This window comes from Doryrhamphus excisus, linkage group LG3, assembly GCF_037039965.1.
Source record: "Doryrhamphus excisus strain RoL-2023G ecotype Guam linkage group LG3, RoL_Dexc_Guam_v1.1, whole genome shotgun sequence".
NCBI classification, from domain to species: Eukaryota; Metazoa; Chordata; class Actinopteri; order Syngnathiformes; family Syngnathidae; genus Doryrhamphus; species Doryrhamphus excisus.
In genome coordinates this window covers 11,519,327-11,541,905 of record NC_136359.1, presented here as the reverse complement: position 1 = coordinate 11,541,905, position 22,579 = coordinate 11,519,327, and the positions used below count along the sequence as shown (strand labels likewise).

At 41.9% G+C, this 22,579-nt stretch overlaps 2 protein-coding genes across 4 annotated transcripts in view; one reads left to right on the top strand and one right to left on the bottom strand.

The window, feature by feature from the left end:
* The first annotated feature begins 132 nt into the window (after positions 1–132).
* On the top strand, positions 133–3,885 carry LOC131128288 (uncharacterized). Its single transcript, XM_058070997.2, has 5 exons — positions 133–340; positions 728–779; positions 1,019–1,084; positions 3,014–3,098; positions 3,165–3,885. Exons 1-5 carry the CDS (start codon positions 197–199, stop codon positions 3,211–3,213), a joined length of 396 nt encoding a protein of 131 aa, XP_057926980.1. The 5' UTR covers positions 133–196; the 3' UTR covers positions 3,214–3,885.
* Positions 3,886–6,081: 2,196 nt separating this feature from the next.
* Positions 6,082–22,579, bottom strand: part of LOC131128392 (rho guanine nucleotide exchange factor 28-like) — a 35,010-nt gene continuing 18,512 nt past the window's right edge. Inside the window, exons 11-40 of one of the 3 annotated variants that reach the window (XM_078789650.1) lie at positions 22,439–22,560; positions 21,293–21,657; positions 20,554–20,686; positions 20,247–20,358; positions 20,016–20,093; positions 18,286–18,328; positions 17,465–17,554; positions 16,824–16,947; positions 16,026–16,170; positions 15,804–15,859; positions 14,662–14,719; positions 14,160–14,301; positions 13,864–13,994; positions 13,654–13,794; positions 13,323–13,573; positions 12,967–13,092; positions 12,769–12,886; positions 12,431–12,685; positions 12,277–12,353; positions 12,020–12,198; positions 11,492–11,589; positions 11,200–11,391; positions 10,978–11,106; positions 10,114–10,238; positions 9,981–10,028; positions 9,415–9,519; positions 9,187–9,351; positions 8,850–9,101; positions 7,481–7,853; positions 6,082–7,385 (exon numbers count right to left, since the gene is read on the bottom strand). In XM_078789650.1, the coding sequence (XP_078645776.1) occupies positions 7,198–7,385; positions 7,481–7,853; positions 8,850–9,101; positions 9,187–9,351; positions 9,415–9,519; positions 9,981–10,028; positions 10,114–10,238; positions 10,978–11,106; positions 11,200–11,391; positions 11,492–11,589; positions 12,020–12,198; positions 12,277–12,353; positions 12,431–12,685; positions 12,769–12,886; positions 12,967–13,092; positions 13,323–13,573; positions 13,654–13,794; positions 13,864–13,994; positions 14,160–14,301; positions 14,662–14,719; positions 15,804–15,859; positions 16,026–16,170; positions 16,824–16,947; positions 17,465–17,554; positions 18,286–18,328; positions 20,016–20,093; positions 20,247–20,358; positions 20,554–20,686; positions 21,293–21,657; positions 22,439–22,560 (4,421 nt within the window). In that variant the 3' untranslated portion in view covers positions 6,082–7,197. The remainder of the gene's footprint in view (positions 7,386–7,480; positions 7,854–8,849; positions 9,102–9,186; positions 9,352–9,414; positions 9,520–9,980; positions 10,029–10,113; positions 10,239–10,977; positions 11,107–11,199; positions 11,392–11,491; positions 11,590–12,019; positions 12,199–12,276; positions 12,354–12,430; positions 12,686–12,768; positions 12,887–12,966; positions 13,093–13,322; positions 13,574–13,653; positions 13,795–13,863; positions 13,995–14,159; positions 14,302–14,661; positions 14,720–15,803; positions 15,860–16,025; positions 16,171–16,823; positions 16,948–17,464; positions 17,555–18,285; positions 18,329–20,015; positions 20,094–20,246; positions 20,359–20,553; positions 20,687–21,292; positions 21,658–22,438; positions 22,561–22,579) is intronic. The other 2 variants (XM_078789649.1, XM_058071192.2) reach the window with 2 other exon arrangements.

Here is a 22,579-nt window from a genome sequence, read left to right as displayed (position 1 = left end):
TTTCAAAAGGGAGGTCCATTGAGTCATACACCCTTTGAGGTTCTAAGAAAAGAGGCAACCTCTGTCGTAAATACGTATCCGTTAGACATGTTTTAAGAAATAACATTTCTGATATACTTAAGAGTAATAAATATTTCTAGAGAGGAAATGTAGCCACAAGTTGTTTTCGCTAAAAGTCCGAGCTTTATCTTAGTACATGAACGCATCACGTCGGGCGCACGCAGCTGAAGCGGGACGAAAACATGCGCTGAAGATTTTACTAACCACACAAACCTCCAAAATGTGGACTGAGACGCAAAACAACAGCAAATTGATCTCCAGCAGCGTGAACACTTCGAGGGTAAGAAGATACCTAAACGACGAAAGTGAATCATGCTTAAAAACTGACTTATTTGGTCCCTAACTTCACTTTAGGACTTTAATTGGGCGACTTTACACAGTTAAAGTGGAATAAAAACTTACGTTGACATGGTTGAGTCGAATAAGTGTTATCTTCACGCCCCTGTTTTGCAAAGTCGGGTTGCACTTCCACATTAGTCTCTTATCTTACATGTTTATTCTGCGCCTGCGCCAAGTCCCCCCCCCCCCCCAACACATACACATTCTAGCCCAATTCTGCCGGTGTCGTCCACTTTCCTGCTGTATTCACCATTCTTAATCACGGCTTCAATATTACATCTTATCAGCTGTTGTCTGCAAATACGTGATTGTTTGCATACATTTTCAGATGGGTGACCCAGATCTGACATGGCAGGCTTTACAGGTTCTACAGAGAAATGGTGAGCTTCTCCATTGTCACTTGAAGAGATGTAGTAAGAAAACAACAAAACAAGACCTACACACAAAAAAAACATATAGGTAAATGCATATTTAGATTAGATGACATAGGCTTACCCATAATATTCTTGCCAGCACAGTAGCCAAACAGTACTATATAGCAAACACAATGCATGGGATGTAAAGTACGTACCTGAATTGACCTGTTTTCAGTTTCTAATGGCTTATGTCCTTCATGAAGGCTCGACCGCAGCAGCCGCTCGTCCATCAAGTGCAGAAGATGACGTGAACAATGGAATCATTCCAGGTGAGCAATTAGCTGCAAAAGTGAGAACAATTAGTTTGAGGTAATATAGACTATCTGTGTGGTGCACAACACAATATATACAGCTGTATATTGGGGCATTATATCCATTTACTTGAATTTTAATGACATTACTATAAGAAGGTGCACTTTTGTGGTGTATTTTCACGCTAAATTGCAAAAGTTAACTGTATGACCCTGCACATAAGAGGCGGGGTACACCCTGGACTGGTCGCCAGCCAATCACAGGGCACATATAGACAAACAACCATTCACACTCACATTCATACCTATGGACAATTTGGAGTCGCCAATTTACCTAGCATGTTTTTGGAATGTGGGAGGAAACCGGAGTACCCGGAGAAAACCCACGCATGCACGGGGAGAACATGCAAACTCCACACAGAAATGGCAGAGGGTGGAATTGAACCCTGGTCTCCAAGCTGTGAGGTCTGCACGCTAACCACTAGATCGCCGTGCCGCCCGACCCTATCCATAAGACCCCAAAATGTTTTTTGAAATTCACATTTTCAATAACATCATACAGCTGATAATTCTGCACTGATGACAAATTGGCGTCATAATTCCTCCTCTGTTGTATACCAACTTACTACTTGAGACACTTTTTTCCGAGCGGATCTCTGTCATCTCTGCTGGTCAATGGTTTATGTGTGTGGGGGGGAGTGACAGGAAGAATAGGTCTGACTCCATAGGAAATAAGTTGTTCGGTGCCACCCACGAGTAAGCATGAATTTGTTATGAGAATTTACATATACTCCACAATGTTGTTAAGTGAGTGTGGATGTCCCTCTTTGTCATGAAAATGAGCTTAATCCCCCCCCCAAAACAAGTTGCACTGCATTTCAGCCCTGCCACAAATGGACCAGCTGACATCATGTAACCCAGGTGTCTCAAACTCAATTTACTTGGGGGCCACTGGAGCTAGGGTCTGGGCGAGACTGGCCCGCATCAGGTTTTCCAACCCCCCACCCCCAAAAAAAACGCATTTATTAAAAACAGAAAAATTAATAAACTTTGCTTTGGTTCCGATTTTCTACAAGAAAAGCCCTGATAAAACATTCCACTGTTCTCAAATATCTTAATTTTTATTTTTCTGCACAAAATAAGATGAATAAATAAATAAATAAACAAATCAAGAATAAAGAAAATCAATCAATCAGTAATAAATAAATATAATAATCATAATAAAACAGCAAATAATAAAAACTTAAGAAACCACATATAGTTGGTGGGTAGACAAATTGTTTTTTTCAGATTAAAATTAACAAAGCATTATTAGAGCCCTGTAGACATGACAAAACATGACTATAGTCACATTTATACTTTTTTTATTTACAACATATTGCTCAACTGTAGGGTCTTGAGACACATGCTAACTCGCAAACTAGAGTGCTAGCAACCTAAACAGTAGCCTTCAAGTTATTTCCTTTAAACTTAAATACCCAAAAACTTACCACTTCCACACGGATAGGGAGGTTAACTATTAACAGTTATTTAACCTTTAACATGAACATTAATCAAACATAATATTTTTTTCTGGGTACATGATATCATACAGCATTCATATCAAACTTGCGCGGGCCGCACTAACATTAAAGTTTCATATCAAGGCGGGGGCCTCAAACTAGTGTCCTGCGGGCCACTTTTGGCCCGCGGGCCGCGTGTCTGAAGTAAGCTTTAAAAGGAGGGTGGTGCTTCCTCTGAATAACATGGAAGGAAACATGTGCGGTTATTATTGCTTTGCACAAATAGGGCTTCATAGGCAAGGATATTGCCGCTAGTAAGATTGGTCCTCAGTCAACCATTTATCAGATTATGAAGAACCTCTATTGAGAATGGTTAATCACATTTCTGGTCAGGGTTGAATGCAGATGGATGCATTATCTTGTTCATTTGTGTGTGTGCTTGCAGGAGCCATTGCAGCCGCCTTGTTCATTGTGTTGTTACTGGGCCTGTATGCCGTGCTTTGGAAGTGCATGGTGTCACCACCGCAAAGGTACCAACAGCACGCTACCATCACAACAATTTCCTACTGACGCTCGTTGGTGTGATGCCCTTTCAGAAAGCGCCGGAAGGTGAGAGCAAGAGTTCATCAAACAACACTAGTGTGAAGACTGGAAATGGGAATAAAAATACAATGGTATTTTCTTCTGCGGCAACAACACAGAAATGCATTCATGTTAGGCCAAGTTCAGCTGAGTGCCCCCCCGCCCCCTTTTTTTTAAACTTAGCTTCTTCTACGTGAGGATCCTAATTTGCCTGCTGTTTTTTTCTGCTCTATGAGCTCTGCACTAATGAAAAGGGAGCCATATTACTTGGCCACTCACTCCTTCAGGAACAAATAAGTTAAGTATGTGTGTGTGTTTTTAGTAGATTCCTTCAAAAAACCTTAAATCGCACAACTTCAAGGATAATTAAAGCAAATTGCTAGAATTGTAACTTTCCTTGGGTTGCTTTAACTACTGTACAAAGTGTACATTTTGTAATACACTGTGACATTTTGTAGTGGACTGTGAACCTCAATAAATGTGTAAATGTGGACGAGAAGGTCCATTTTCCATCTGCCTAATACAGTACTTATAGGTTATGTGATGATGTGATGATCTTATTATCACATACTATTTAATCATGAGTTTATTATCACGTACTATTTAATCAAAAGACCATTTTGTTTCCAGAAAATGTTCAGTTTATTACATGTATTATATCTAAACAGTGTAAACACAACAATTGCAAAATATTTCAACAATAATATTTTATCAACAGTCTTATCTTATCAATGTCTGACAATTAAAGTTCCATTAATCAAGTTTGGGGTTTTTTTTGTGACTGGAGAAGCACTAGGCACTAAGCACTCGTGTGCTGTTCTCTGATTGGTTGTTTCACGGGCACGATACCAGAGCAGCGCGCTCTGAGTGGACAGCTACGGGGGCTGATAATGGACATGGTTAAACTCTATATTTTATCAGTATCACTGCCCTGAGCTTTGACACAGTATCATTTCGGCCTTTTCCCGTATCATTCATGGGCGGTTTCTAGGGTACAGGGCCAATTAATACTGTAGTATGTGATAATTGGTTTTATCTTCTGATGGTCCTTAAAGTGCTACTTTAAATTATGATTTGGCCCATAGATTCAACAGTAGATTTGTTTTGCTTTGGAACAACCTAACTGATTAATGAATTCATTAGGTGTGTCTCAACATTCATTGTCTCACTGGTCGCCCGCCAATCACAGGGCACAAATAGACAAACAACCATTCACACTCACATTCATACCTATGGACAATTTGGAGTCGCCAATTAACCTAGCATGTTTTTGGAATGTGGGAGGAAACCGGAGTACCCGGAGAAAACCCACGCATGCACGGGGAGAACATGCAAACTCCACACAGAGATGGCCGAGGGTGGAATTGAACTCGGGTCTCCTAGCTGTGAGGCCTGCGCGCTAAACGTGTCTCAACATATCTGTCATTAGCAGCTTGTCACAATTGCCTTGGCTCAACCAGAGCCTGCTAATGGCCTGTGAGGCCAACTGGGAATCTTATTCGAAAGAAAAAAAACAGCCCCAATAGTGTTAAAGTGACAGAGGACGTTCAAGACGTAACTGCCGAATGGCAATTTACTGTCTGGGACGAGGCCCGGAATTCCTCACAGCCCCCATGTTTATGAAATACAGCAGTGTTGTGTGGTCTGCTTGCTGTTGGGAAGCAGATGTTCCAGTTTTGACTTTGGCCGTGACCTCTCTCACATTGTGAAGACTCAGCTGTGACACACACACCGTAAAAACATGTATGAACAGCTTGTTGATATACATTTGGTCGACAGTACGGGGTGGGGGTGTTGAGACCTGGATGACAATGCTGACTGGCTGTAGGAAGAGAGGTCAATACACTTCAACAGCACTATTAAACTGTCCTTGGGCGTCTATTTTTAGATTTAGGCACACGTCCTACACATTTTGCTAAGCCCGTCATCACATCTCAGCAACCACTTTTATTACATGAAATCTTATGCAGAAATATACTTGAGAGTAGTAATGCTTAGAGTAGTCATATGTATTATGATGTATTATCAACACGTGTGCATGATGGCATCAGGGCTGCATGAGTGCTGCCGTCCTGGGGAGCCGCGTTTCATTGACAATAATTCAATTTTGAAACACAGCATGATCCCCTCCCTTGGGGAAACTTGCCCAATGGCAGGTTTCCAACATAAGAATACCAAGCACACTTCCAAGATGGCAAGTGTACACAAGTGCATGACAAACGCAGGTCATTTTGAAGATAGAGAGCACTATTTGGGATGCTCTGGATGGATATATATGGTATTTGAGGCAATACAGACTGGTTTTGGGACCAGTACTGTACTGTACATTTAGAGTAGTGGTGTGTCGGTGATGAACGAACGGGTCAAAAGAACTAGTTCTTTTTTGTGAACGGAATGAATGAGGTCACCGCCCCTAAAATACCCGTTCAGTAAGTTCAGTTGCAAATGATTTTTTTCGATTGGCTGGAGAGTCAGTTCACCGTTCTTTTTGCAGGGCGGGACTAACTGTGTGCTTGCCTGTCTTATCCTGTGGTCGCGCCTCGCTATGTGGGTGGGTGGGGTCATCTGAAGGCCGAGACCGAGTGATTGACTGACACTCGTCAGCCGTTTATTCATGATCGACTGTTGAGTCGGAACGAACGTGAATATGAGTCAACGGACTGACTCTACACGGCTGACCGGGTCTATGCATAGGGGGGAGATCAGGCTAACGACCAATTGACCGAAATGAACGGATCTTTTTACTGAATGAACCGGAATGATCCAGTTCACTGAAATGAACGGTTTTGTCCACCACTAATTTAGAGGAGCTCATAGCCGGCTAACTGGAGTTCCGTAGCAGTATTAATGGAGGATAACAAGTTTTGTGGTCATGTGGTAGCATGGGATGGACTTGCGAGTACTAATACCATAGCGTCAATATAGTGCCAATATCCGTGTCTGAATAGCAGCTCACTGCCGCTCTTTATTCACACGGATATTGGCACTGTATTGAACAAAAGGAAATAGAGATACCAAAAAACAGTGAATGCATACGTGCTCACACAATGGGCTTGTTGCCATGGCACCCCTCTGGCTTTGTGGTGGCATCCCAGGTGCATTGTTGAGGTGACAGTGGTAGTTTCTTATAATGGGGAGCTCTGCCTGACAGGATGACAAAGAGGCACACAAGTTATGCAAAGCAGCAAGACATAACATAAAATATATAATAGTGTACTTCACTCAACATCATCATCAAACCAGAGTGCAACACGAGTAATACAGCAACCCACAATGTCTTGTTTGTTGTGAACTTTTTTTTTTTTAGCACACAACCACCTTTATAAGCAGCCCAATGTTTCACCTGTTACATTTTTACAAGAAATACACCAAACATTGTGGACAGTGCATGAATCCATCTACACATACAGTAATAATAAATTACCAACGTAAAAGGAGATAGAGAGGAAAATATTAGCACTTCATTGAGAAACGAAAGTGCATAAGTAGCCCTTTCAATAAACTATACACACACAATACCTACATACTGTACACACGTCAGTTATACTATAGTTGCTTTTGCTTGCATGATCAATAAATATGACTTGAGATCACATGGCAATGTGATGATACTCTTTAGGAGAGTAAATAACGCACATACATACATTTTTTCTACTTATAGCACCAGTCAAACCTGAGGAGACACTTCTGCACCCTATTCAAAAAGAAAGTGTTTCCAAACATCTGACTGATACTGTCTATTAAGTGCGAATGGGAAATAAGACCAGTACGTTTTGTCGTGACCTATTTGGAGCACATGCTGAGGGCGGCCCAAACAGCCTGACAGAAGTCATTTACACACAAACAAGTAATTACAGGTAGTACGAAAGCTCTGTTCTTGAAGGAAAAGGCACAACAAGGAGGTTGCCACAAACTCCAATAAAGGCACATATACAGTACATTTGTACACTACTATTCCCTCATATGATTATCCACAGTTTTGCATGTATATTCAGCACAAACAAATATAAGCAAGCAGTCCATTTATATGTGTAAAAAGCTTGGTCCTTAGAGGTAAACAATGTTCTCCTCGCTTCCATCCTCCCTGAGATGTCCTTCGAGAGAGAGGTAGGACTGCTGGGGCAGGAGTGGGGTAAGAGAGGGAGAGGAGGACGAGTAATTTTCGTAAAGTTCTGGACTTGTGACTTTCGGCCTCCAGGCCCCCAGTGAATGGCGGTCCAACTGTGGACTGAGGTCTGGCAGGAGGAAAAAAAGAAGAGTAATTTTTTTGTGCATTCACAGAATGGATGTGTTAGAATTAGAATCCAAGTCACATGGACTAAGTACATACGCTTGCTGGTGGTGTGTGGCTGCGGCGTGACTCTGCTGCTGAAAGGACGGACAGAATCGTTTGAAGGTCGGGTGCAACCGTTGTTCTTGGAGTAGTTTGGGTACGTAAGACCATCCTGTGGTTGTTTTCTATGTGCTTGGCTCAGCAGGGCGTTGAGGCTATTGTAGAGGCTGGCGCTGAGGCTGACGTCTGCTCCATAGCCGGCGCTGTGCCTGGGGACGTCATGGTTCCTCGGGGGGGAGAGCAGATACTGGTGCGGGTTGTTGTTGTTGTGGACTGGCTGGTTCTTTTGGAGGGAGGCGAGCAGAGCTGCATCATTTTCATATGTCCAACAGTTGGCATCCAGGCTGCCCGAGCGACTGTGATTTGACACCTTGGGAGGTTGAAAAGATAATGAACTGAGATGATACAGAAAGATGTTGTGACATCCACATAATGTAAATGTTTATATCTCTTATGTAGTAATAACTCATTCAATTGCAAACAAAATGCTGTATGTCGTTACTCCTATGTACTGTATGTTTTTACTGCGTCCATACAACCTGTTTATAAACAACAAAAAATGAGCGGTTGCTTTTGAGGTTTCAGGTTATCGTGGAGCCATGAATGAAAAACCTCCTTCCTCATGGACATCGTACTGCCCTGCCTGTGACCCACCCATCATGAAGTAGATGAACCCACCCTGTGTACACGCCCACCACTTAACAGAGGACAAAAAGTAATATTAACTCATTCGCTACCAAAGATACGTTTTTTCAACCCGACCACAAGCAGCAAACAGCCCCAGACCATCACACTACCACCACCATATTTTACTTTTGTTATTATATTCTTATTATGAAATGCGAGATGTAATGGGACACCCACCTTCCTAAGTACAGCTATTTTCTCAAATGTGTTGGGGATCATCAAGATCCAAGCCTTAATGTTCTTTTTGTTCAGAAGGGTTTTGTGTCTTGGAGCTCTGCCATGCAGGCCGTTTTTGCCCAGTGTCTATTTTACGGTGGAGTCATGAAGACTGACCACTGAGGCAAGTAAGGCCTGCAGTTCTTGGATGAGTCGTAGGGATATTGGGGTAATTTTGTTTGGCTGGCCACTTCTGGGAAGGTTCACCATTTGTGGATAATGGCTGTGACTGTGGTTCGCTGGATTCCCAGAGCTTTAGAAATGGCTTTATAACCTTTTTCAGACGGATACATCTCACTTAATTGCAGTTACATTATGTTTTAAGGGGGGGGGGTACTTTCATCTGTAAGTGGGGCAAACAGTTTTTCACACCACTGTAGCTCAACTTTCCGATTTAATCATGATGTTTTATATTCACTCACGTTATTACTGCATTGATCCCCTACCCGCTTTCCTGATATACCTTGTATCCATCCATGGGAATGGTGACAGGCAGGCTACTCTGCCGGTTGTGTCTCCAGCTCTGGAGGAACCTCTGCTGGGCTTCAATCTTCTCCTTCTCTCTGTCCACACTTTTCTGGCCCTCCCGAAGTCTGTCCAGATTGTTGCGGTACTCCAGCAGATGAGCGTCCAGTTCCTCTCTCTCACATCGCAGCCTCTCTGCCTCCAGGATGCAACGCTGCTCACGTTGCTCCAATGCGCTTTCCTGTTCACTCTGCACACATCACTGAGTAGATTAAAATCCGGAGCTATAGAGACATACTTATAGTCAATATTAAATATAGTTGAGTGAAAGGAACCTGTTGTTTCTCTCTGGCCAGACACTCTTTGTCCCAGCGCTGCTGTTCGTGTTTCAGCTTCAGGTGGAGTTTCTGCACCTCATCCACCTCTTCCTTCTTTCTCTCTAAACTCTTCTTCTCAATGTCCTCTTTCTTCTTGTCAGTGCCCTTCTGCCTCTCCTGATCCTGCACAACAGTACTCCCCCTGTTAACATTTTACACACAATAACATACCAGACAATAACATACCAGGGTGTTTTGGAGGGAGGTGAGGGTCTTCAGCTGAGACTTGTCTCCCTCCTGAAGAAGAATTTTCTGGATCTCGAGACAGCTGTCTTGAAGGGTCACAGCCGCCTGCAAACAAGAAGCAGAGGTACTATCCAGCTACCGAGAATGATCTCGCTCCTACATTACTTAAACTGCACCTAATCCATACCTATTTTACTCTACTTCCATCTCTCTGGCCTACATGGTCATTTCTTAACAACAAAATGTTATCAACAGAACCAATGTTGTAACAGCAGCAAGGAACAAACTGCTCAGCCCTCATTAATACCGCTGTTGATGACAAGTGTAAAATGCATGAGTTTCCCACTGATAGCTGAGTAGTGCAATCAACATTTTAGCGCATATATAAAACCACTCATGGCACTTCAGACTACATCAGGAGGTTGCCTACAGCCGCAAATATTAATGTTGTTTTTGATCTGCTCCTAATTAAACACTGCCGGTTATTGGCATTTGTAGACCACGGACACAGCAACTATAGGAGACTCGGTTATTTGCGGTTTACTGAATATGGATGGTGTCCTTACCTGCAGACTATAAAGAAGCTGCGTCAGACTCTGGACACTCTCCGCTACCTATAAAATATCATGTTAGTACACAAGGACAATAATATCACCGAAAAATGTCACATTGGATGCTACAGTGGCTAAATGGACAAACCTTGAACAGTGTTTCTTTGGTGTCTCCTTTCTTTGGCTCAGCAGGGCTCCACAACACGCTATCTGTTCCTTCACTGTCTGACCCCAGAGAGGTGGAGCTCATACTGAGTGTGCTCAGGTAATCCACTGTTGACAGAGAAAGGTACAGCATGACACAGCCTGTACCCGCTACGTTTGGTACATTGTTCATTTCTTCATTTTCTATGCCACTTGCCCCGGATTGATTGCCAGCCAATCACAGGGCACACATTAAGGATCGGCCGATACATCGGCCGGCCAATATATCGGGACGATATTTGCATTTTTTCCTTGTATCGGTATTGGCCGATGTATGTATTTTTGCGCCGCATGGGGGGTGCGCGTCACGTTGTGGAGGAGCAGTCATCACATCGATGCTAGATAAATTTAAACTACGACAGAAATGTTTTGCACATAGTTGAATATTTATTCCTTTTAAAGTTGATAATGCCGTTTAAATGTGTGTAAGAAAGCTGAATCCTACTGTGTTCAGTGTTTACATTTCAAGAAATATTTGTTTAAACATGAGACCTGTAATATTTATAATGGCCATTTTTTCATGTAAATTGAGGGATCAAAAGCAGTATCGGCCACAAATATCGGCCCAAGCAAAATCCATCGGCTGAGGGTGATGGAAAAAAATCGGTATCGGCATCGGCCCCAAAAAAAACATATTGGTCGATCCCTAGCACATATACACAACCATTAATGCTAACATTTATTCCTATGGACAATTTAGTAGTCTCCAATTAACCTAAAATTCATATTTTTGGAATGTGAGAGTACCCAGAGGAAACCAACACACAGTACATTATGTAATTACAAAAGTGCATGAAAATATGCTCACGTTCAGAGGGAGACTCTTGAATGCTGCTGCTTTGACTATTGTAGTTGCAGCCCTCCTGCCCACGGGTCTGAGAGTCACGACTTTGTGCAGGAAGGCCATCATGTTGCAGTAATGTTATCAGGTTCTCCGCTACAAACGAATAAAACAAGTCACAAGTGTAATTTAAGGAGCCAGTTTGTATACTTTTTTGATCTGAGGTTACATGATTTCTGCAAATCTTACCTTCTCTGAGTGCAGCTTTGAGCAGTGTTGAGGCCTGTCTTGGTGTATCACTGTCAATATCTGGTTGTACCAGCAGATGGCGATGTGGGATGGCTTCAGGAGACCGCAGGCTTAACTCTGTGAGCTCAGCATATAAATGTAACTTCTCCTCCAAGCTGTTGCAGATGCGTTGGTCCTGACCTAACAATGTCTCTACAAAAATAATAAACATATTGATTAACAACGGAGCTGCTGCAGGTTCCATTATGGGATCAATTTTCTATAAATTCTGGAAAGAATGACCAGATGTTACCTTGGAACTTTGAGATTTTCTGAACCTTTGCTTCCGCTGCTCTCTTGGCCTCCTCTAATTCGGCACTCCGTTCCTCCTCCTCTTCTTCCTCTGGGCAACTGCCATAATGGTTGTTAAATAGGTTAGACAATATGTAACATGAATGCATGCAAACACAAGAAATTAACCTAGAGCAGTGCTTCTGAAATAGTAGGGCAGGCGCCCCTGTGGGTGGGGTGGGGGGGCGAGAGGCTTTCATTTTAGTGCAGACCTACCAACATGTGCACATTTATAGTATTCAACATGCAATTTGACTTGAATTCGCTTATATGCTCTCCATTTTGTTGCATTTTGTTGGTTTCAGGTTTAGTCTGTACAGTACAGATAAATGAGTAGATATTATTAGTTCCTCTAGTATTTCAAATCAACAAAAATGAATGAAAAGCACTGACCTAGAGGTACTGTATCTCATTTTCAATTGTCACATAATTTCATGTCAGTGTTATTAAAGGAAGCTGATCATATTGTGTTTATAAAACTTCATCTCACCTCTCGACCGCTTGTCGTATGTGTCTCATCCAAGCATTTCTCTCCTCTCTGGTGGTGGCATGAACTTCATACATCTCCGGTCCAGCTGAAGAAGCAGAGATTAGGAACATCCCTCGCTCCTCGTTGGCTACTTCTCGAACAATGAGCTTCTGCAGTGGGATCACTGGAGGCTTCTGGTCCTGAAAGTATGTAAAACCGAATAGATAAGACACTTATTATGGTCAAGACTTGCACATGTGCTTCAGGTTGAGGCTTACCACGGCTGCAAATACAAAGCGTTGATCTTTCTCTTGCAGGAAAACCAAAACATCTGTGAGCAGGAGGGCTAGTGTGTCTAGAGGGGGGAGGGAATACATAATCAAGTGTATGCTGAATAAATCAATCTGGTGGTAGAGATGCTCCTCAACAAACCCTTTAGGCGCCCCGTGGCGGTCTTCCAGTAAAGCAGCCCCTTATGCTGTAGCTCTCTGTGTTTGCTGTGCAGGTCCTGCTTGCGGATCACCTTGCCATTCTTTAGTTTGGCAAAGCTCTTATTCTCCAGCCGGGCAAGCACTTCCTGCAGCTCCTGAGACATCTCGTACTTGCTAACTGTCAGGTCCACTGCTGCAATGATGTCACGGATCTGAGCCAGAGCACTTGACAAGTCAGCGTGTTCTTGACTTCCGTCTGTCAAAAGCAATGTTATAGAGGTCAAAGTAATTATATTCAGTATATACATACACATATTTGGTGTTTTGTGATATACTAACCTTGTGTGTAATGTAATATCCTTTCCAATAACACTGGGTACTTGGTGATGCGCTGGGTGACTAAAAGGATGAATTCGGGGATCCCTCTCCGCCTGACGAGTGAGTTATTGCTCTGTTGCTGTAAGCAGAGAGGTCACAACTAGGATTTTATGACCCATAGCTCATGAAGCACACAATGTGTCAAAGGTCGGGGCTTACTTTGACAAAGTTCTGGAGCTTCTTATTCTGCTGCTGAAGCTCTTTAAAGACGTTGACGGCTTCCATGTGGTGACTGCAGAATTCGCCGTATAATTGCTTCATCTTCTCTGCATTTTCATCTGAGAACTGAGAAGAGTGACCTTAAAATGTGCACGAGGAAATCATCCAATATTGATCAGTGGCCAATCAATTGGAGCATTCCTAACTATTATACAAGATGTACACTGTCTACTCAAAAGTATATCCAAGTTTTATTTTTATGGTATTGTCCCCTGAAAATGTATCCTGAATTAAAAATGGTTGCCAAATTGTGAGATGTTTACTGTCCTCGCCTTTATGTATCCATCTTTGCTAACCTGCTGAAGCAAGATGTCTCCAATCTGGTGTATTAGGTAATTTCTTTGGTTCTCAGGTCGGGTGGAAGCCTGCCTGTGCTCCTGCAAAGCTCCAAAAAGGTTCCTGTGGAAGAGCAACAGGGAATCCAAGCATGGGAAGATCCGGGCCACACAATCCCAATCTAGCTGCAGCTCCTCTAGCATGCCTCTTCGGAATACTTCAGACATGACCGTCAGTGTTTGAATGTGGTGCAGCTCTGTCTGCATTAGTTCTACAGGGAGACCACAGACGTGGATTATGGTCACTGAAGTTTATCAGTTGTGGAAGCTTTATGATGCTAATAATGCTCACCATAAATGACATCCTGTCTCTTGATGGTGCGTCTGTCGTGCTGCCGGCAGAAGTCTGGGCTGACTGCGAGACTCCATGACTCTGTGTCCAGTCCCAGTAGGTCAGCTGACAGATCACTCAGTAGTGGAGCATCTAAAGCATCTGTAAAAACAAAAAAAGCCTTAATAAAGAGAATAAAAGTGAACACGGTTGGGCTCAAGCCTCGCTTACCCTGTGAGGTGATTGGCGTGTCCACTGAAGGTGGAGTCACCGTAACTGGAGTTCCCTCATCAGACAGAGAGCTGTTAGTGTAAGACGTTGCAATGGCGTCAACCTCTACGCCTGCGGTGTCACTCAGGCGTCTATTTAACAGAAGAATTAACACACACATTAATATAATGTATGTTGATATCATTTTCTAAAGTCACAGGATGTTGTGCTCAGCTATGAGTAAAAAAATTTTACTAATAAGGCATTTCAATGAAATCCATAATATACAGGGCTGAACTGTAGTGGGTGATCCCTACCTGCTCTCGACAGAGACGGAGAGGCTTTTAGCCAGAGGGGTGAGTGTTTCTCTCTTGTCTTTAGTTATTGTCGCAAGTGAGCAAGATGGGGAAACTGATGAGGAGGTCAGACAGGAGGATGAAGAGCTGTCTTTCAAAGAGGCTGGAGGACACCACCAGTAAAAAAAAAACATACATAAAACGTAAACAAACACTTGAAATGCTTCTTTAGTGTTGAAGTTAGATGTTTGTATAGCCTCAGTCACATATTTTTTAGAATCCATATATTATAAAATTGTCCGACTAAGCCTTTTGTGTGTTTATGCACGAACACATACATGCACACAATCCACTTTGGATCCCCCACAGAGGCAGATTAAAATGTAACTTGTCTGAAAACCACAGTCAAAGGGATGAGTGAGGGAAGAGAATAAATGGCTTACTTAATCTGCAACCGGCAGGGAAAACAAGGGAGGACAGGTAAAAACTAAATGGATCAAAGCAGAGAGGGAGGGGGACTCACTCTGTGGGAGAGACAAGGTCTTGGTTTTCATCAGCAATGCATTCCTCTCCTGCAGCTTCTGGGGAAATATGTTATATTAACTTAAGTTGATGAACAACAAACTATTTCAGTGATCAGGTTGTTGTTGTAACATCAAAATGAATATTCTAGGAATGCACAAAGCACATTATAAAACCTCTACCCAACATGAACATGACGTCAGGTATGACAGTAGAGTGAGAGAAGCAGTGACAAAGGTAATAACCGGTAAAGTAGTGTACTGTAACTTAGAGCGGCACATAGCACTTTGGAGTTGTCGCATTGACACTACCAGATGGAGTGCATTATCTTAAAACTGTTTTGAGACAGTCATCTGGAAAATAGAGATTCCATTTTTTATTCCAATTTCATAATAATCAAGGATGTCTGATCCTTATTGCCATACTGAACTGAAATGTCAATGTCAAATATCAATGTTTTCTGCATAAAGTGATGTAAACGTGATGTCAAATGTTCATTTCTCTATTTCCTATGTCATTTTAAGGCATTGTTGTTTTGACTGTAAATCTGTGCATGTTAAGCCTTTTACTGCCCCAGTCATTAAACAGTCAAAAGTAAAGGGATTACTCCCCAAGCATAATCCCCCTCATCTCCCCCTCCCTCTTTGCAAAATTAGGTAAAAGTGATGTTAAACGTTCACTCGTCCATTCATTTGCCATTATTTTTGCAACTTTTTCTGCATGTAAAACTAAAATTATTGTCTATAAAGTGTGTTTTGGTTAAAATTCTGGGGTGTCTGGAATGGAGTCCAGGGTGTACCCCAGTCCAGGGTGTACCCCACCTCTCGGCCGAAGACAGCTGGGATAGGCTCCAGCACCCCTGCGACCCTCGTGAGGATAAGCGGTAGAAAATGAATGAATGAATGGAATAGATTTATTGGATTTTCATTATTTCTTATTATATACCATTTTTTTTTATTATTTTCATTATTATTTTCTATAGGAAAACTTAGACCGCATTTTGGTTTGAGTCTGACCTTCTGGAACAAATTAATGATGCTAATCAACACACTGCTGTATATGTATATGTAAAGGTATTAAAACCAAAATGAAGTTTCAAAGTGTCCCTTGTTTTAGAGACCCAAAGTAGTGTATGAGGGTTACCTTTCCGCATGGGGCAACAGACTCCCGACAGTTCTTGTGGATATTCAGGAAACAGTCTAGCGACGACAGCAGATAGTTGATTTAAGCAACCACCGTTCATCAAAGTGGAGGATGATGACGGGAAAAAAAAGTGCAGACCAAAACATAAAGACAGCATGAGCGAGAATATTTACACAAACCGTGACAGTTGAGCCACCACAATACATGCTGAAGAATACTTACTGGAGCACTGCAGCAGCTCCTTCCCAGAAACAGACTTATCGCAGGCCACACAGACGGCAGGACCGGATGGAGATGGAGGAACAAACTGATGTCCATTGGCTGTTCCCGTCTTCTCCTTTCCATCTTTTACCTCTTTCCCTTTTACCTGAAAAAGCGAGTTGTAAATTCAGTACATGTACCCGTTAAGCTGACATTTACTCAAGCTGATGGTGGTGAAGAAACCACCAAAGTGGAGGAAGAACAACAAAAGACAAAGTGGTTGACTTCATGCTGTGATACACCTGTTAAAGTGAAGTTAGCAGAGATAAAGGACCTTTGAGTGAGCCCCTTTGTGGTGCTCTGTCCTTGCGGGGGGGGGGGGCATTAGAGGGGATTCGTATGTGTGTGTTGGTGAGCGAGGAAGGTTTATTTTCTTATCAAACTTTCAGCGTTTGTATTTGTTTGTTTGAGCGTTCGTGTGTACATGTGCACGCAAGGCAACATGTTGTGGAACACATGTACACGTGCTCTATGGTACTACGGAATGTGTTTTGGATCCACATGTTGTGCTAAGAGGTCAGCATTATGTAAGAGGATATTTTCTCTGTGTCCTGTTGCTAAGACCTGAGGAGAGGGAATTTTCTCCCTCACCAAATAAAGGCACCCTGTACAGACAACGGCTCCCCCGACACAGGAATTCTGACCCGGCCTGTCTGTAAGATGGTAAAGCTTTTACAGCTCTTCTTTGGCTATGAAGCTTTATGCATGGACACGCTTTATAAACGTGTTAGCCTTTTCATCAAAGATGAGTTGCCTCACCTTTGTTTTGTTGCGAGTGCTGGACATCCTGTTCTTTAGGAAACTAAAGGTCCGGCTCACTTTGTACTTCTCTGGCTCGACCTTGGATGGGATTATGTATTTGTCCCACTCCTCATCTTCAATCCTGTGTAGAAACCTCCATTAGTAGTATTCAGTCATCTCATCACTGACGACATTGAAGACCAAGATGCAAAACTCTTATTAGTATTTTAATATACTACGACAGATTTAATAAACTTGGACTCAAGCATCATGCTGAGATGAACAAGTGGCCCGACAGTCCTCCGGGACCCCGGTCTACTTACTGCCTATTACTCTTGACATCATGCTTGGCATGCTTGGGTGTCACTGTGCGCTCAAGTGGATGCTATTTATAGCATGACCTTGAAGAGATGTAATTAATAACGTCAACATCCTAAACTAGTTTCATTAGATACTATACAGACATTCAAGGCAGCGGTTTAGAGAAGAAGATGACATGCAACATGACATCAAACCTAAATTCAGAAGTTAGAGTCAAATATGGAAGTTTACATGTACAAAACGGATGTGGTTAATGAAGTTAATAGTCACTGTAAAATGTTAAAACAGGTTAAGCCGCACATGCATATGGCTGTGAGGCCGCTTTGGTGAACACATACTCTTTAAGGAACTCTGTGAGGGTGAGGTGTTGGAGTGATGCGCTGCTCTCTTCCTCTGCTGACTGGGCCCGCTTACGGAAACCCAAAACCCTGCATGATGGATATAACACACCTCAAACCTCCACCAAATTGTACTTGTTTTTGGTTATGTCTTAATAAGCACATAAAAACACCGCACGTCACTGGTGGTAACAATGGATGGATTTAAATATTGTTATGGAATAAAATGATCCAGTGTGTTTATATATAAGCTACTGTAACACAGCGATTTAATGATCTAGTATGAAAAACAAATTACCTAACAGGATTACATCAAATATTTCCTCTGTTAGCAATGCATGGTTATTAGCAAGGGAAATGAATTAGTGCATGATAAATCAATGAGCCTATGAACTAACCAAATTGAAATGATTATGCATTATGTGCAAAAACACACAAAAAAAGGTGTTGTGTTAATTTAGCTTGGCAAATGTAGTACATTCACACTTATTCTAAATACTTAGTCAGTGACATGGTGTTAAAATGATTTTGTTATTTACTTGAGGTTATTTTGAGTTTGCAATCAGAGCATATCCCGGCTCTGGCCTTGCAACAGGAAGTGTGTCACATCCTGCCTCATCAGACCCCAAACTCAGGTCTCTCTCACACACACACACACACACACACACACACACACACACAGTATGCACGCAGTCAGACCCATCAGGGATAATCTCAAAACTGCAGGCCAACACTAATGCCTAAAAAGGGCGGAAATCTCTAGGCCTTACACAGTCAAGCAGATCGCGTCTCAGCTCATATAACTGAGCCGATGCGTTTACCTCTTTTCTTTGGAAGTCTCCGTCAGGCTCAGCACGCTCTGCTCTGTAACGTAGAGTGTCAGAACAGACAAAGGACTCATGAGTGAGTGGCAAATACTAAATGTATCATTGAAGGTGTGGAAGTTATTACAAGAGAGAAAGAGAGTTTGAAACCTTCATCCCATTGGCAGAACACAAGAATTCCTGGATGTAGTGCACCCATACAGAGACAGACCAAACATGGCACCAGGATTTTGCCAAGGATAAACGATGGATATTAAAAATAGCACAGGAAAAATATAACAGTAATGCTTAAGTAGCCCTGACACCCTTTATTAGACGAGAAGAACACTTTCTCCAAAGCCGCAATTTAGTAAAGCAAATACTGGATCTAGTTCCCTTTATTATTTATAAGCTTTGGAGAAAGTCTGGTTTTGATCAGACACCATTTCAACTTTTTATGATTTCCTCTCAAAAAAAAAAAAAAAAAAATCACACCATGCAAACTATTTTTATTTCATATAAAAGTACCATAAATTCCGAACCCACAGATGCTCAATTTTGGTTAACAATGTCAGGTGATATTTTTGCAATATGTTTATTATTATGATTGTAGTTTGCAGTGGTGCAGAACTGACTTTATAAATATTTCCTTTACCACGGAACACACACACCTTCTGGCCTTAGCAAGCAAAACAATGTGTAAGGCTGTGTCTCATCCATTTGGTTAAATAAGACCCAAGTACTATTGTGTAGTTGCAATAATTTAGACCTAAAATTATGGTGCATTGCATTATGACAAGTTAATCTAGTATACTACAAATGGTTCAACAGAGCATTTATGGCAGTGGTCTCAAACTCAATTTACTTGGGGGCCACTGGAGCTAGGGTCTGGGTGAGACTGGGCCGCATCAGGTTTTCCAAAAAAAAAAAAACGCATTTATTAAAAACAAAGATTTTTTAAAAACTTCGCTTTGGTTCCAATTTTCTACATGAAAAGCTCTGATAAAACATTCCACTGTTCTCAAATATCTTACTTTTTATTTTTCTACACAAAATAAGATGAAAAATAAATAAACAAATCAAGAATAAAGAAAATCAATCAATCAGTAATAAATAAATATCATAATAAAAATAAAACGGCAAATAATAAAAACTTAAGAAACCACATATAGTTGGTGGGTAGACAAAAATTTTTTTTTAGATTCAAATTAACAAAGCATTATTAGAGCCCTGTAGACATGACAAAACACGACTATCGTCACATTTATACTCTTTTTATTTACATATAAACATATTGCGCAACTGCAGGGTCTTGAGACACGACATGCTAACTCGCAAACTAGAGAGCTAGCGACCCAAACGGTAGCCTTCAAGTTATTTCCTTTAAACTTAAATAGCCAAAAACTTACCACTTCCACACGGATAGGGAGGATAACTATTAACAGTTATTTAACCTTTAACATGAACATTAATCAAACGTAATAATATTTTCTGTGTACATGATACCATACAGCATCCATATCAAACTTGCGCGGGCCGCACTAACATTAAACTTTCACATCAAGGCGGGGGCCTCAAACTAGTGTGTTTGAGACCCCTGATTTATGGTATACCTTATAGTTCAGTATTAAGATACATGTTTGATGTTGTTGATTATGACCAGATTTCCCCACGACAGAGCAAGGAAAACACTGCAATGCCCACAGAGACACTGGTAGCATCTTGCTACTACTTTGTGCTGTACTTACTAACTTGGTGGAGTCGAGAGAGTGATTTAGAGAGAGATAAAGCTTGAAGTAGAGAACGACCACTGCTGAATGCACCATCTACAGAGGATGAAGCAGCAGGCCCTTAATGCTAGACACTGACATATGTACATATGGGGTAATGGTGTTGCATCATACCAACGTTTGTGATGTGTGATGTTACACATGTTTCTATTCAGCCAGCCACAGAGAGCGGAAATAGAGATGGCTCACCTTCTGCCAGATCAGTAATGGTTGCATCTCTGTTAAGTAAGGGGCGTGAAGGCCTCGCCTTGGGGGAGGAGTAGGAGTACGAGCGCAGGCGGACCTCGGCTTCTTCTGGGTTCTGGGTAAAAGCAGGGACATAGCAGACAGCCGCACGTAAACAACTCGAGAGCAGAACATTTTTGCACAATGCTGACAGTCTGGAAATCTTAAATCAATAGGTCTGATCTTTTTAACAGCTTTGAGCATAGAACCTTGATTAAACATGCACAATCAAGGTGGTATTGTGTCAGAAAGGATGCACAATGTGGCGTACCTTTGTAGGCTTGTGTGTGCTGTCAGAGTGAGAGTGGTTCAACTCTGGGGAGTTGGACTGAATCTTCAAATCTGAAGAGGGGTAGGAATGTCCCAGTATGTCCTCTTCTCCGCTGTCACATTCAAGACTAGGGCTGTTGACATGTAACATGATGCAAAAATTGTGCATAAATGACACAAGATGTGACATGTCAACTCTACTAATATCTTGCGGCATTTTGCACAGGGATGGTTCTTTATAAAAAAAATACCATTGGCAGTCAGCCTGGACAAATCAAAACTTATGCTTAGCGTATGTGCCAATACAAAATAACTGGAAGGAATGTGTGAGCGCTCTCTAAAAACAAAAATGCTCAATTGTATTCAGGTTTCCTGTCACTTTACACAGGCTTGCCAAACAATACAATACAATACATGACATATCAGTATGGGCTATTCAAAGAAACATATGGAACATATATATGGAATTTGCCACATATGCATTTACAATTTAGTTACTTTTGATAAGTTACCGTTTCCTCACTCCTTAAACCTGTTGACCTGAAAGGTTTTAAGGCGTGTTGAGATTTCAGAATGAATTCTGTGCATGTCAGTCGGTTTCAGTAAAGCTCATTACACATACTTTGCATCATCATTTTTTTGACTTTCACATAAGTTACGTATATAAGATAAAATCCTAGCAATGATATACTTTACTTTTTAGCAATAATGTTGAAAAACTACCAGCTGTAATGTCATACCTCAGTCCGCGGTTCACCACTGGCAAGTTGCATCCACTGTGGTTCAAGTTGGGAGAAACTGGAAGGCCAGGGGGCGTCTGTCGCTTATGTCCTCCTTCAAACAAACGGAAGGCAGAAGCCAGGGGGGAGGACAGGAAGGATGGGGAGGAAGCAAAGGGAGAAGGGGGAGACACCCAAGGGGGCGGCTCCTTGGAATTGTCCATGCCTGGGTTTTGAATAATCGTCTCGCAATTGTGGTGTGAAGGTGGGCAGTGATCTTTAACATAGGTCCTAGTGTCAGCAGGCGACGTGGAGAAAGAATCCCAGCAGGGGCTGCCAACAGCAGGTGCTGGACGGGAGTGGTATTTTATGTCGACGTCATCCACCTGGAACAGAAACACATAGGAATCCAATTAAACGTATGTGTAATAAGAGTATTTTATTCAACTATTTTAAATAAGGGGCTGCACGGTGGTACTCCGGTTTCCTCCCACATTCCAAAAACATGCTAGGTTAATTGGCGACTCCAAATTGTCCATAGGTATGAATGTGAGTGTGAATGGTTGTTTGCCTATATGTGCCCTGTGATTGGCTGGCGACCAGTCCAGGGTGCCCAAAGACTGCTGGGATAGGCTCCAGCATGCCCACGACCCTCTTGAGGATAAGCGGTATAGAAAATGGATGGATGAATTTTAAATAAGTCACAAAGGTCACACAATAGTAGTATTGGAAGTGTGTCAGCCACAATTTAGCCCTGGTAATGGTTTGTTTTGGAAAGGACATAGGAAAGTTATATTTATATTTTTACACTTTCACAATTAAACTTGTATGAAAAGGAGTAGGAAAAAACAGATTTCATTTAATCCCGCCATTACTTCCCATGCATTGATACCAGATTTTAATACAAGTTGTCTTGTTTGCTAATAAGCTGTGTTTTTTATGTCATACATCACATACAACGATGTAAAATTAACAAGAGGGACAGGAGGACGCAAACATTAGTAACACTAACATAGCCATGTGAGCTACGGTGCTAACATTACAGTCATCATGCAAGCCTGAACACTTTTTCACACCACTTTAGTCAAAAAAGAATACATTATTCTCTTGCATCAGACAAAGAAAATAAAGAGAGAGTAATTTTAATACATTTCCTGCCTAACTCACCTGGTCTACTAGCATGGCATTGGCATACACTCTATCTTTGCCATGGATCATCGCTGACAATCTGGCAGCAGCGGCCAGAGTGGGGGATGAGGCCTGGCTCTCTCCAATAGATTGGCTTTTCTCTGCATGAAAGAGGGAAGA

Coding starts and splice junctions, on each gene's coding strand:
- LOC131128288 (XM_058070997.2), top strand. CDS start 197: ATGAACGCATCACGTCGGGCGCACGCAGCTGAAGCGGGACGAAAACAT. Junction 341..727: donor GCAGCGTGAACACTTCGAGG/GTAAGAAGATAC, acceptor ATACATTTTCAG/ATGGGTGACCCAGATCTGAC. Junction 780..1,018: donor ACAGGTTCTACAGAGAAATG/GTGAGCTTCTCC, acceptor TCCTTCATGAAG/GCTCGACCGCAGCAGCCGCT.